Source organism: Camelus bactrianus, chromosome 9 (genome assembly GCF_048773025.1).
Source record: "Camelus bactrianus isolate YW-2024 breed Bactrian camel chromosome 9, ASM4877302v1, whole genome shotgun sequence".
In the NCBI taxonomy this organism is placed as follows: Eukaryota; Metazoa; Chordata; class Mammalia; order Artiodactyla; family Camelidae; genus Camelus; species Camelus bactrianus.
This window is the reverse complement of record NC_133547.1, coordinates 39,780,557-39,796,244: the sequence shown is the minus strand read 5'-3', so window position 1 is coordinate 39,796,244 and position 15,688 is coordinate 39,780,557. Positions and strand designations below refer to the sequence as shown.

The 15,688-nt window shown below is 35.9% G+C and overlaps 1 protein-coding gene across 1 annotated transcript in view; it reads right to left on the bottom strand.

The window, feature by feature from the left end:
- The window catches only part of GNAI3 (G protein subunit alpha i3), a 38,324-nt gene extending 22,636 nt beyond the window's left edge, over nt 1-15,688 (bottom strand). The window contains exon 1 of the mRNA XM_010948255.3: nt 15,429-15,688. Coding sequence (XP_010946557.1) covers nt 15,429-15,546 — 118 coding nt within the window. The 5' untranslated portion in view covers nt 15,547-15,688. The remainder of the gene's footprint in view (nt 1-15,428) is intronic.

Sequence of the window (15,688 nt, the reverse complement as noted above, 5' to 3'; positions counted from 1 at the left end):
TCTACTACCTCTTTCCCCACACTTCTCACCCATCTGTGTCTCTACAGCTTTCCTTTGAAGCTTCCTTACAGGTCTTTGTACCACTACCAGCGTGTACTAGCAGTTATTCCAGTGGCACCTGAAACACCTCCTTTTCCTTTTAAATACTTGTTTCTGTGGAGAAACTGTGAAACTTTTAAAGGCCAGGGTTGTAACTAGAGCACAGTCCCTTTTCTAGAGGTCTGCACAGCTAAATCCCAATATGCCACTATTGTTGGTTAACTCTCTAGCCAGTGCTAGACCAAGGCACTCTCATGGTTTCTCTACAGGCCTCCACAATCAGACATATGAGAACATGTGATTGGAACAGGCATAGACAGCCTCTCTATCTCAGCAGATTGAAAGCTTAGTCAGTAAATTTGATTTTTCTTTCTAAGTTATTCTCAACTTTCATTCACAACTCAGGCACTTAAAAAATTCTTTTAGTTAAGGATACTGTATAGACAAACAGTAAGTTTCTTCTGTATAACACAGGGAACTATATTCAATATCCTATAGGAACCTATGATGAAAAACAATATGAAAACAAATATATGTATGTATATATATGACTGAAACATTATGCTGTACACCAGAAGTTGACACAACATTGTAAACTACTTCAATAAAAATTTTTTAAATTAAAAAAAAAAAGGATACTGTGTAGTAATAAAGAGAAGGAGAAGAGGAGACTGGTCCTAACTCTGCCACGACTAGCTGTGTTACCTCGGGCAAGTCACCTAACTTAATGCCATCTCCTTATACATAAAATGTGAAGGGCTTTGGCCTAGATGGGTTTTATGGCTACACTCCAATAGTCTATAATAATTATAATGCTAAAAGCAGACTAAATCTCTAATTCTGACACAAAGAGGCTTCAAATCAAACCATGGATTCACATCTTCCTATTAACCTAACAATTCACAACACTACCATAATACAGTGATCAGCATGTTCTCTAATTATGCACTCCTGATCAAGAAGGGACAAAGGGCAGAAAGAACTAAAGAGTGCAGCAACAGTAAGGAAGTAAGAGCTGTCCGGCAGCCAAGCTCCTATCCTCAAGGATATTCTATAGTTACAGAGTCTCAAATCAGCAGAACAATCAAGTTGGATTGCTGTCCTTTTAAAAAAAATGTGAATATCTATAACTAAAGATAACAGGAGCACCATTCATGCTACTTCCAATAATGAGATTATCTATTGTTCCCACTGATTCCTTTCTATTCTTGAGGCATAAGGAGCTAACAGAATAAAAATTCAGGTTAAGGTAAAAACTACATTTCATCCAAAATGCTTTTCAAAGTGCCATACTTAATACAATAACCAGCTCCCAGATTCCTAATTCAGTAAAAGAAATGGTTAGCAGAAATACAGATGGGAAATGTCACAGAGCAAATAAAAATGGTTATTCAATCTTTAAAAAAACAAAACAAAACAAATAACAGAAACCTTGTCTTGTATGTGCCTGGAACTGCTAGACACCAAGACTTCAAACACAAGTAAGTTTAGAAATTATGGTCTCATGGGAAAAGTTAGATCTATTTTTCTTGTGAAATGAGCAAGTTTCCTTAACCTAAAATATAAGAATAATTTTTTTCACCCACCCAGTGTCTCTCTAAACATGCCAAGCCTCTGCATTTAAACATTCTTGAAAATCCTATTCAAACTTCAACTCTTTGCTGAAGCCTCCCCCATTCCCTCTGAACACAATTATTATTTCACCTCTGTTGGCTGGCACAGATTATTCCCTTTCAGCATCAGTCCCAGAGGTTAATTTCCAAAATTAAGTCCCAAACTGTCCTTGCCAGCCACTTCACCTCATTTTATCTCTCGCCAACTCTAGCTACTCGGGGAAAAAAAAAAAATTGACTAACTTGACAGCTCCTAATCTTATAAGCTACAAATGGGTTTTCTTGATTTTGATTAAAATGGTAATGAAACTCTTTCTGATAGAATCTGAAAACGCTTTCACATCTTTGTAATTCTTCCTCAAGGTGACTCTGACCAGGCCCAACCTACATGCTAGTGTCAAACACTGTAACACTATTACTTGGTCAAATTATTTTAATTATTTGAGTTGGCTCCTGTTTAGTGTTCCACTGGTCCTAAACTCAAAAGCACACTCCTCAAAAGCACAAAACAGTGCCTTCTTTTTGTGTCTTTCTACCCTAAATCTACAGCACCATCCAGGACAGAGTATACACATAATAACTGTGGGATGAATGGCTTGAGTTTCTATGAGATTCAGTGGTTGCCTAATCACATTTTGCAAATGCCAGTTGCAATAGATGGAATTTTTTTTTTTATTTTTTTAATTTTTTTAACATTTTTTATTGATTTATAATCATTTTACAACGCTGTGTCAAATTCCAGTGTTCAGCACAATTTTTCAGTCATTCATGGACATATACACACTCATTGTCACATTTTTTTCTCTGAGAGTTATCATAACATTTTGTGTATATTTCCCTGTGCTATACAGTGTAATCTTGTTTATCTATTCTACAATTCTGAAATCCCAGTCTATCCCTTCCCACCCTCCACCCCCCTGGTAACCACAAGTCTGTATTCTCTGTCTGTGAGTCTATTTCTGTCCTGTATTTACGCTTTGTTTTTGTTTGTTTGTTTTTGTTTTTGTTTTTGTTTTTTAGATTCCACATATGAGCGATCTCATATGGTATTTTTCTTTCTCTTTCTGGCTTACTTCACTTAGAATGACATTCTCCAGGAGCATCCATGTTGCTGCTAATGGCATTATGTTGTCAGTTTTTATGGCTGAGTAGTATTCCATTGTATAAATACACCACATCTTCTTTATCCAGTCACCTGTTGATGGACATTTAGGTTGTTTCCATGTTTTGGCTATTGTAAATAGTGCTGCTATGAACATTGGGGTGCAGGTGTCATCCTGAAGTAGATTTCCTTCTGGATACAAGCCCAGGAGTGGGATTCCTGGGTCATATGGTAATAGATGGAATTTTCAATGTGGGCAGTTAACAGAAACAGATGATTTCCATTCCTCTACTATCTTTACTCAGCCCCACACCTATTCCTGGCTAAGCTTTCAATTCTCACCCCACAACTATATCTGAGAATAAATTTAGACTCATTCACAAACCTCCTATTCTCCCTATTCCTCTAAACCTTACTCTCAAACCCTGTCCCAGCTCCCTTCTACCCATCATCCACATCAGTGAAATTAACTGCTATGAATCTGTCCTGCCCATCCTATACCCCAATATCTGAAAGAGCGCAAGAAGTATTGTGAGTGCTCATTAAAAATTTGTTCAGTAAATGAGCAAATGAATGAATATCTTAAGAATAAAAGATGGCACTGAGTTGTGATTGGGACAGAGATAATGCATCTCTTCTCTGAAAAAGATTTTTCTAGGAAGCATTCACATACCAATCACCAAAGAGGCTTAAAATGCACTAAGAAATTTTTGATAAAACTTAACTGATATATTAGAACTTCAGAGTATCTGCCTGACCATAACCTCTTCTGGAGAAATTCCTATTTCACTTCCTTAGCAGGCAATGGCCTACAGAATCTAGGCTACACCTCTCTGTGTGATTATTGGACCATGAGTAAATACCTGGCACAGGCTGACAGAGGACCTACACCCCGTGTGACCTAGCTCCAAAAGATGAGCAGGACCAGTCAGCTTATCTGAGGAAATCTGCACTAGAAGACACAGGAAAAGAGGAAGACAAATATCACGTGGTATCACTTATATGTGGAATCTTTAAAAAATGATACAAATGAGCTTATTTACAAAACAGAAATGGGACGCACAGACATGGAAAACAAACATGGTTACCAAAGGGGAAGGAGGGGAGGGATAATTAGGAATTTGGTATTAAGAGATACATACTACTATATATAAAACAGATAAACAACAAGGACCTACTGTAGAGCACAGGCAACTATATTCAATATCTTGTAACAACCTATAATGGAAAAGAACCTGAAAAAAAATACATATATATAATATATATATGTGTGTGTGTGTGTATAACCGAACCACTTTGCTGCACTCTCTCCAACTCTATGAGCTAGTCTGAATGAGTTTTCTGTTCCCTGTGACCAAACACAAAAACCAAAAAAAAAACCAAAAACAAAAAAACTTTGAATGGAACTAGCTTCAAGTTAATTAGAATCAATTTCCCCCTTTTTCAGCCTTTAAAACTTTTTAAACACTGAATACAATAGGGCTATTTGTGTAACAAAACAAACATCTGTGTACCTATCTCCCAGCATAAAAAATGAAACATTACCAGTTATTTCTGAAGTCATCTATGTGTCCCTCCCTGACAGCAATTACTTTTTCATTAAATATTTCTAGAAGGTAAATATGCAATGAGAGAAGGGGTGATATAAAAAAAGCCCTAACACTAAAATATGTCCAGGTTACACAGTAGTGCATGGTTTATTCAGTTTCACATCTTTCATGGACATGATCCTATCATTTTACAAGCCTTATAAATCATAAAGTAGAAAGCTAATAGCCATTTTAAGGCTCATAAATCACCTAAAGAAGATGTTGGTTTGATTAAGGGGGGAAAAAAGAGGCAGCTCACTTAGCCAAGAAGCTCTCTTCAAAATCTTTTCACTTTGAGAATATGAACAAGGTAACTCAAGTGTTGCTAAGGATCATGTGTTCTCTTTAGGCAATCGGCCAATTAAGAGGGAGAAGTAGGGTTTCTTCCTCACTTTTGTGAAATATAAAAAGAACGCTTAAGGGATCAGTCATTTGTGAGCAAGAAGGGGGATTATCCTCTGGCTGCTGCAATGTTCTAATTTTGACCTCTAGTGAGTAAGTTTCCTTTTACTTCCTTGAAAGCTGAGCAACAAAAAGCCACTGTGATGCTAATGCCAAATTATATGGTATGTACATGTAACCTGACTGAAGACTATTTTTGCATAGGTAAGTTTCTAACTAGCTCTAATTTAAAATTTTCTTCTGAGACAGAAATGTAAAACACACATTTAACCCATACAAATAATGATTCATATATAGTGGAGATGTTCTACAAAATTACCTGTAAATTTAAATCCATTCATCAAAACCCAAATATCCCAAATTTTTACATTAAAAAATGTTAGAATCTCATCCCTACCTAAGTCTCAAACACTGATGGCAGCATACAGCGGTTTTCTACATGCCTATTTAATTGAACATAAATTAGTACCAACTTTAAAAATTCACTAACAACAAACTATTATAAATTCAGTTGGCTATAATTTCAATTCAGTTTCAATTCAAATTCAGTTCTTACATCCATAAGGATGCCTAAAATTTCTATTCCCTTTACCATATAAATGCTCACCAATGCTCTAAGTTAAAACCCAAAAAAGCCTGGGTTTCATATATGTATTTCCTTTTACCAACCATTATTACAGCATGAATTAGTAATGGAATGGCCAAAAAAAAAAAAAAAAAAGGCAGGTTATAAGAGGGAAGAGAATGCAAAGTCTCTAGATGATTTCTCCCAAATTACATCTATATTTCTCTTTCTTTCTATATATCTAAAATGTGACTTAAAATACGGCTACTAAAAGTTCAAATCAACACTCTCCAAATCCACCTTTCCAGCCTTATTTTCTACACTCTTTCCGTACCAACTCTTCATTCCAGGGCAAATCTATTTGCTGGCCCATATTTCTAAGCCTTTGTCTATACTATTCCCTCTGGATGTGATTCTCTTCAATCTCTGCCTTAAAAGTTCCTATTTACCATCCAAGGTCCATTTCAAATGTCACCTTCTCTGAGAGGACTTCCCTGATACGTCTTTCTCCTTTCTCCACTTCCTCCTTCCAAACTTGGCTACTCTTTCTCTAACCACATTCCACATATATTACCATTCTTTATTTGTGTATCTCCACAACTTAAACTGCTTAAGAGTTTTGTCTATTTCTCATTTATATCTCCAGGCTAGGAAAGTAAGAGAGAGAGAGAGAGAGAGAGAGAGAGAGAGAGAGGGAGAGTGTCTGTGTGTGTGTGTGTGTGTGTGTGTGTGTGTGACAGAGACACCTAATCACAAATAAGTTAATAAATGAGACTCTTTCTGAGCAGTGCAACACTGAAAACCAAAAAGCTTAATAAAAAGTAGCCTTGACTCGATGCAATGCAGTGTCCTGGATTGGATCCTAGAGCAGAAAGAGAATACTAGTGGGAAAACTGGTGAAATCCAAATAAAGTATTAAGTTTAGTTAACATTAATACACTAATACTAATCTCTTAGTCTGGACAAATGTACCACAGCTATGTAAGTTGTCGACATTAAGGGAAATCAGGTGAACAATGTAAGAAACTCTATGCATTATCCTTGCGGATTTCCTAAAAACCTAAAATTATCTCAAAACAAAAGTTTACTAAAAAAACTTTTAAGTAGTCTAGAAAAAGCTGAAAGAACTACAAATATCAATGAGGCCATGAATGTGGCTTTTAACTGCAACCATAATAACAAAAATAAAAGAATAAGAAATATACTTCTTTTGGAAGAAGAGGAAGGAAGGAAATTACATTTTAATAACCTGAGATGAACCAAAATATTTGAAGATTTATTAATGCTGCAAAATGGTGGAAAAAATTTACATCATTAAACTGAAATAGTTCAATTTTTATTTTCAGAAATACATAACATCAAAATCACTTTCATAGAAATGTTAAGACTATGCTATTACATCATATACATCAGACCTACATACCTACATATATCATTATAGTATTTGTTATTACATCAAAGTCCTGTTTTGAAGTTAATGATTCCCATGTTCTGTCTTCAGGAAATAGAGGGGAGAGGTTCTATGAAAGAAATGTCACTCTAAAACAATCTTTCTATAATTTAGTCATTTGTAAAATGTAACTTCCAAGGTCCTGGGCAAAATTCATTTCCACATTAGATCAAGAGCAGTGAATAAAGAGGAGTTCTGCTGTTTCTCAACTGCCTTTAAAATATTTTTAAACTAATGATTCCAAAATCATACTGGTAAGTTTCAAAGTCATATCATAATATACACTATACATTAAATTAAAAAATATAAAAACTAGGGCTATCAATACATAACTAAAACAGAAATCCAAATACAATGTAATATTTCCATAAGTTCTTCAAATTCAATGGAATAGTATATGAATTTTAAAATTCAACTTGAGAGGGGAGGGTATACCTCAAGTGGTAGAGCGCATGCTTAGCATGCATGAGGTCCTGGGTTCATCCCAGCACCTCCTTTAAAAATAAATAAATAAACCTAATTACCTCCCTCTCTTAAAAAAAAAGTTAAAAAACAAACAAACAAATAAAAACCCCAAAAAACAAGAAAATAAAATCCAACTTGAAAGGATAAAGGAAATTTTGATTATTTAACCCGGTTTAAATAGGTTGCACAATCAACCATTACAGGAACATTAGTTACAAGATGACAAGAATCAAGCTACCTTGCTAATTTTAAAGAGGTCTGATTTAAATGGTCCCTATATCACCAGGGTAATAAGCGTTAACAGTAGGCCACATGAATAAAAGCAGGAGATACAAGAACAATTTAAATATACCTAAAGTGTATGTTTTGATCATGGTGATACATGACTTACTCTACAGCTATAGATTTACATGAGCAGCTACAAAAAAATTTAGAATACCATCTACTTTGAAGTTAAGCAACAAAAAAGTTTTTAGATGAAAAATACTAACATCAATCAAAAAACTAAAAGACTTTTGTATGAATATTAAAACATCCACTCATTTGAGAATTAGACTTGGTAACCAAAAGAGGGCCACAGCAGCAATATAGTAATGGAACAATGTATACAATAACATCTCAGCTAATCCTTAACAGTCTTAAATTTTAAGTATCTTCCCAGTCTAATTTAGAAATCAAAGGAAATTCAGGTCTAAAGATCATATCCTCTGAAAATTGTTTCTTGTAAGATCACCTACTCCATTAGTCAGGTACAGTCAAACAAATTTGGTCTTTTTGGTATCCTCTGCTTGGTTCTTATCAGATACATTCATTTCTGTTACCATTTAATAGCTAGACATGGGAAATAGTATATTTCATTTACATACAGCACTGCATCAAAACTAGAACAATTTAACAGTGATCCTAACACAATGCTATTCAGTTCAAGCAACTTGAATTACAGAAATGATACTGACGATTGTTAAGCAGGTAACAGGATAGCCTGGATAGATAAAGGCTTAAAGATAACTCTAACTTGCTCAACACCAATAAAGAATTATACTAAAATAAAGACAATTAAAATTAGTGGGGAAATCAAATACTAGAACAATTTTTTTATATTCTCTTCAACACTTATTTACATTATGGGCACTTTATGAATTTGTCTTTCAGGCTTTTAACTTCAGTTTTAACTATCCTAAACAGCTTTATTATGTAAAACTACTTTTAATCAAACTCAAGAAAAAGAGAAATAATAAAATAGCCCTCTTTATAACTTGCTAAAATACTCCATCAGGTTGATAATATTACCTTCACAGACAGGGACCCCAGAGATCGGGCCTCATTGTACAGAAAAAGGAATGTGAAGCTCAGAGATTAGGACTGCTCCTCCCATATTCAGTCTCTGCTTTTTGCCCTACATTATGTGGTATCTCCTATTTCTGAACTGAGTTATTAGTTTAAATATATGGATTTTCATGGTGCTAGTCTACTGTATTCTGTTAATAATTTTTTGTTAAAACAAAATTTAAAACAAACTAGTAATCTGAACAAATTTAGTGTCCACTGCTCTAGACATTTCTTATGATACCCACATTTTAATTTTTTGGTCTTTACTGCTGTTATTCTAGCTCCTGAATTCTTAAATTATCTCTTATTCCCCATTTCCCATGACAAGCCCCACCACCCCCAATAAAACTAAACTAACTAAACATAAGGAGAAGACAGAGCATGGGTAACTAAAATCTGTGAGCAATCTCTTTGCCAAATGTTTTTAACTATTCCTTAACAAAAATCTCTAATCAAGGTTACTAACAAGGAGCAAAATTATCCACTTTACCTCTTCCCTTAGCTTTGGACAATTTTCTGGTGCTCATAAAAATGGTAGGTGGGAAAATTAGTGAGAAAAAAGCAGCGATGATGAAGCATAGACCCTGAACTGATTATATGCATTTAATAAAACTAATTCCTGAATTAAAATCAAAGGTAATTAAATGCAGGTGACATTAACTATTCTGAGTTGGTTGTGTTGATAATGGGAGTTTAAAATCCTGCACCCTATCTCAAGTTGAATTTAATTACATCTCCCAATCATATAAAATGACAATACTGAGAATTAGCAGGCATGCTCTTGTGACTTAAAGAAAAACTAAAGCAATGATATGTTTAGTTCCTCAATATTTCCATCTCATTCCATTATGCTCAACTTATATTTAATGAGTGTCTACTAGGTGGTAGCCACTGTCATCTATTAATCATTTAACTTTCTAGCCATGCCTTCTTAATAGCGAATTTGACCCACTCAGTCCCTGAAGGGGCCAGCCTTATCACACTCATGATACCCCATCAACTCTGCCATATTCCGATCACAGCTGACTAGATTGTGGTGGGCAGCTGAAAAAGATAAGCTAATATGATATTCTTTCCAGGAACCTGGAATGGAAATCCTGGGAACTTGAGTCAGATGACATGAATTACCTGAACTACCAGGTTAGGCAGTGTGTAAGCCAGAGAAGATGCCAAAGTAAGCCAAAGCTGAAGACTGGGGGAGAGGGAGTAGGGGCAAAAAAGTATGCAAAGAAAGCTGATCTGAAGAGGTGACTTACCAACAAAGCAGAGCAAGTGACCATTCTACACTAGGAGAAATGGGGGGAGGGAGCATGTATCACAATCCACGTGTATGCAACCTGGTTGTTATTTCATTTCTTATCTATCCTTGGATGTCTGACACCTATGAAGTTGCCTACTGTGTCCTTTCACTAAAACTCTCCTTGACTGGAACAAGTATGAATGAGTTTCTATTCTTTACAGGCAAAACAACTTAGTGTTATATTAGGTGCTGCACAGAAGATCTAAAGATGAGAAATGCCTAGCTCTCAGGGCCCTCAAGGACCATACAGTTAGGATCAACTAAGTATACAAATAACCATAATATAAAGGCAGACTGTAAGAAGCATAAAAATTATTATGAAGTTTTAAAGAGGGACAGATCATACCCAATTCAGAACATCGAAAGGTTTCATGGAGGAAACAGACTAAAATAGTAATCATAATAGATGAAGTTTGGGAATTTTTAAGATGTATTTATTAAGAAAAATAAAATGTAGGAATCCTAAGTCAGTCAACAATGAAAAAAATTAATTTTAATGGTCCACGAAATCCACAAATCTGGTAACAACTGAGTCATAGAACTTGGTAATTGACTGGTTATAAGGATGAGAGCAAGCAAGAACTTTAAAAAATGGGTTCAGTTTTCAGCAAGGATGATTTTTGAAAATGACAATGCTGGAACAGAAAAGTTCACAACAGGTGGTTTTAGGAGAAAGAAGAGAGGAGGCAAGTTCTGTACTGGATATATTGACTTGAGGTAAGTGGAAGTGAGTAGTTCATTAATTCACTAGGGGAAATGGAGAAAGAGGAGCTATCTCAAGTACAGAAAACAGATTTCTCAAAAATTCCAAGCAAAAAACTGTCCTCTAGAAGAGGAAATAAAAGATTTTTCACAATGTCTAGGTTTTTTTTTCTTTTGCATTTTGAACATTCGATTTTTGACCAGCTACTGATTTTCCTGGTCCAAAGATGAGGAACTTTAGGGAGATAAGGCAGTATTACGGAAGAACTTGAAAAATATGGCTCCCCAGAAAAAAATGCATATAATCACAAATTTTGCTAACAATTTTAGGAAGTTCCTGTATTTTCTGAAGCCCTAAGGGGTACACACACCTCAGATTTAAAAAAAAAAAAAGCATGCTGTGAAAGAAACTGTTAAAGAAGAGAGCTGGGGGGAAGGGGGAAATATCTGCAGAGACTCATTCACTCCCTTTTTCTTTCCAAGAAACCAGAGGATGAAGCAGCTCAGCATCACGGGGAAGGGACAGAGTAAAGAGCACACTGCTTCAGGCTTTACCAACCTTCTCTAAAAGAGGAACTGCTTTTGTCAAAGACAAGTACCCCAAAACTAAGACTTTTTTGCAGTAGTACAAATAAGTTTAAAGTGCTAAAAATTATTTTTAAAGAAACATAGTTGCTGCCTGATTAAAAAGTCACATGCTCTTTCAAACCTATTAAGTACTGAGCAGTCAACTCTATGGTCATCACAGTACTTACTACAGAATTAGCATACTCAGGCAAGATTACAATATTATAATCCTGAAAAGAATACCACACTTTCAGACTGCAGAATGAGGAATACAAATAAATAAAAGACACAAAGAATAATAAGTACTTATAAGAAACAAAAGCTATTTCTGCAATGTGAATTTCTATTTTTTATGCCAGTTTCCTTTGCCTAGGCACAAGATGCATCTTCACGAGAAATCTAACAACTATCTATGAATCTTATGCCAAATAAATGGCAAACATTATTAACGAACAGCATCCTATGAAGTATAATGTAATAGTGTATTTATCAAAGGGCAGTCTGATTTTCAATAACAGGCATATTCAGGCAGTAATATGCAGATATTTAAATATAAATAATCAGTTATAAAATATAGGGCTTAAGTAAATTATATGGTTCCAGTTCTTCGCAAGCAACTTAATTTTGCCATACCACTACCAGCAAATCCTAAAGAACAGAGCATTAATCTCATTTTGTATAACAGTGTTTTCTCAAGATCTACTAGGGGAACTATCAAGAAATGGAGAACTAGACAAAGCGCAGGACTAGATAACAACTTATAAAACTAAATTATAATGTTTAATTCCTCTTACCACAAGAGTGGTATTAAAGTTCTCTGATGATCTTTGAAAAGGGTACATTAATATCTGAAAACAATCAAGTATCTGCCTAAAAAACCTTGAAAAAGAAAGCTAAAATTGTAATTGTATGATGTTCTACAAACATCATAACAAAAGTCATCATTTACTGAATACTTATCTACTAATTATTTTACATGTTATCTCACTTCATATTTTGAAATAGGCATCACATCCCCACTTTATATATGTGAAAATTAATATTCATATGGTTAAGTTACATGCTCTGGGTCTCACAACTAGTAAATGGAGGTGGGAACTGAACTCAGTTTTACGTGACTCCAAAAGCAGTGCTCTTATCCATTATACCAATGTCTCTCAACTTTTATAATATCATGTCACACACTGAAAATGATAATACTTATAAGGCTTACTGAAGTAAGCTGGAGGGACTTGGTGAATATATATTTTTATGACATGAAAAATAAAATACAAAATATTACAAGTGATTTAAATACTAATCGGTATAAACCTTCCAAGCCAAATATTTTCAATTGCCAAATTCAGAAAGTTTACTGATGCAAGCATACCAAAATGTTCAAGTATCATTTCAACTGCTGTAAAATTTTAAGAAGTTATAAAAATGATTTAAAATTTCAAAACCATAAAAAACTTGCAAACAGCATACTTGTATGCCTTCTTATGTACAGCACTCTGGTTAGGAAGCCCTGCATAATATACTTTTGTCTTTCTATAGAATGTTATGATTAAACACTAATTTGGTATATCAAGAGCTTCTCAATAACGCATCTAAAAGAAATTTAAACCAAAGGTAACCAAAGAATTATAATACAGTATTCTTCCATAACTAATCTGAATTTCTATAGCACCTTTAATCTGTAACATTGATTTTGATATATTAATAATTATAGCTAATATTCATTACACTAATACTTTGTGCCAGGCTGTGTTCTACTTCACATTATTATCATATTCAATCCTCACCAATTCTAAGAAGTACCTCTATTTTCTCCACTTTAAAGATGAGGAAACTGAGGCAGAGGGAAATTGAGTAAATAACTTTACCAAGCTTATAGCTGATAAATGGAAGTTAGAATTTGAAACAGTCTGACTTCAGAGCTAATGTTGTTAATCACTAAGCTAAACCACATCCTTGCAAGGAAGGAAATACTGTAATATTAAGTGAGTAACTATTATGTGCTAGGAGAGACAAGAGTAAGTAAACAGATCTCAACTTAAGAGTAAATTTGATAGTTCTGCAGTGATGAAGTAAAAATGACTTGCGTGTACATCAAAGGAGGTATTCTACAGTAAAGAGAAAATTATTTGTTTGCTGTGATAGGTGCATTTTGGTCACAGAAACAGCAGGGAAGGTAACTTTAATTTCATGTGTGTTATGATATGGTTTAACCAAGAGCATCTGTCTCTGCAACCTATTTGAATTTGTTAATTTAACTTATTCAAGAATAGTGAAAAAAATCTTACTTAAAACAAAATTGATAAAAATTAAAAGCAAATGCTTCTGTACTTTTTTACTTACTGCTTTTGAAGTTCCCTAAGTGACCACGTGTTTAATTTTGTTTTTAATTAAATGCAATATTTATAAAGTTTTTTTAAATAAAGATTTTTCTAGACATTTGGACAAGTTCTGTTTGCCTAAGTTCTGCCTGCCAAATCCTGCCATTTGGAAGAAAGCCTCACAGTTTATGACTATACCACAATAGGCTAACTAATGTCCTGAGGGGATCTCTGATGGTGAACGTCAATCAAAACAATCACAGAAGATGAAAATACACCTTTACTTTCATAACCAATAGATCAACAGAGATAATGCTAATGCCTTGAGTATTATGGTTTATATCGAACATCTGAAAGACCCCCAAGGAGCAAAGTTCAACACCAGCTAGTTCATGCTGGTTAATAGCATATATTTAAGAAGCACCTACTGTCTGCTAGTGATCATGCTCATTCACAAATGACAGCTATTACACAGAGAGAGGCAGTCTGGAACTTCAATTTGAATTCATACATTTTCTAAGATCTGGTATTTAAACTGAAAGCTCAAGCTCCAAAGCATAACTTTCTCCCTTTATCCAGAAAGCTGTTACCAGGGCTTCTGCAATCTACAAATCATCAAACATGTTAACATTAAGAGACTAGCATGGGCCCTGAGACCATCCTGGACTACAAAATAAACCTCGGGTTACGGTGGTGCATTCTGTTCTCTGGAGCTTTACACCATAAAAATTTGGCACTTCTCCTAAAGCAACTTCTTTTTCTCAAAAATCAATTGTTTTAAAAAGTAAAGTTCTACTGTTTATAGAAACCATTACTCTTACTTATTCTTCCCTAACAGATCCCTAGAAAATACTAATAGTGAAGAAATGAGGCTTGATTTATTGGTAAGCTGATACCGGGGTATTTTATATGGTTTACTGAGCCTCTAAAAACCAGTCTCTCAAAAATTCTAAAACTAATCATGCTGAGTAAAATGCATCTGACTGTACATAAAAGCTACTTAAAAATGAATGTCAAGTAAAATAAACAGCAATTCCTGAAGCCAATATTTTTAGTTTGAAGAAATGAAAAAACATAAAACAGCTTACCAGAAGCCTGTCATTCTCACACTTTTTATAGCAAATATGTCCAATTCCATAATTTATCCTAAGATAACTGCATTCCCACTGCACATCATCCCCAGCAACCTCCAGCAACTCCCACTGTGTAAATCTACTGTCCATTACATCTTATGCCACAAACCTCAAACAAGCCAGTCCTTATATTTCCTCAGCTCACACCACCTCCTCCTTATAAAAACAAGGGAAGAAGTTATAAAATCTTAAGAGAATAAAAATAATAGAAGACTGGATAAGTACACACAGGCTCTGCACCCAAGCTCTTTTCCTTTATACCTGAGACCCTGTCATTTATCTCGACCACACACCTTCGTGTTCCTGGATAACTCAGGGTTCCTCCGCCTTACCGACAGTTCAAAATGCCCATTCTCCAATAAACGACAGGGTCCTAAGTGACCGCTCTGTCCCAGCCCCTCTCTATTTATATTAATCATTCAAGCCTCCCAGCTCTATTCTGTCATAAAGTTATCACCACGCTCCAAATTCACAAACCATTATACAATCTCCATACCAACTCACTCCAACCCCTCCCGTGCAAAACCTTCCCTAATATCAGCTCATCCTTTATGAGCTCTTCCCATGTTCCTAACAGTCTCAACGTCCTACTGGACCACACTCTCAATCTCTCTTCGTTAATCGCAATTCCAGCATGGAGTCACACCCTCTCTCCAGCCTAATTCTTACAAACCCCAAACCCCACCCCTCATCACGCCCTTCGGGGCCTCAGCCACCAACCTCACACCCCGCCTCATGCCCGTCACGCCCTCCAGACCCTTCGGGGTCCTTACCACCCGCCCCGACCCCCCTCAGAGCTCCCCAAGGCCTGGGCCCTCCGGGACACCCCGCCAGCCCCGCCCGCAGCCCCTCACCAAGCAGCAGCAGCTTCACTTCTTTGGCCGCTTTCTCTCCGTCCTCCCGCAAGTTGCGGTCGATCATCTTGCTCCGCTCCACCGCCGCCTTGTCTTCGGCGCTCAACGTGCAGCCCATGGCGGCGGCGGAAGAGCGGACTGGGCCCGGGCTCACTCACACACCACGGAGACTGCGGCTCGGCCGGCTGAGATACCGTCTACTGCTGGGCGGCGGCCCTCTCCGTCAGCTCCCGGAGCACCCGAAGGAACCGGATATCCGT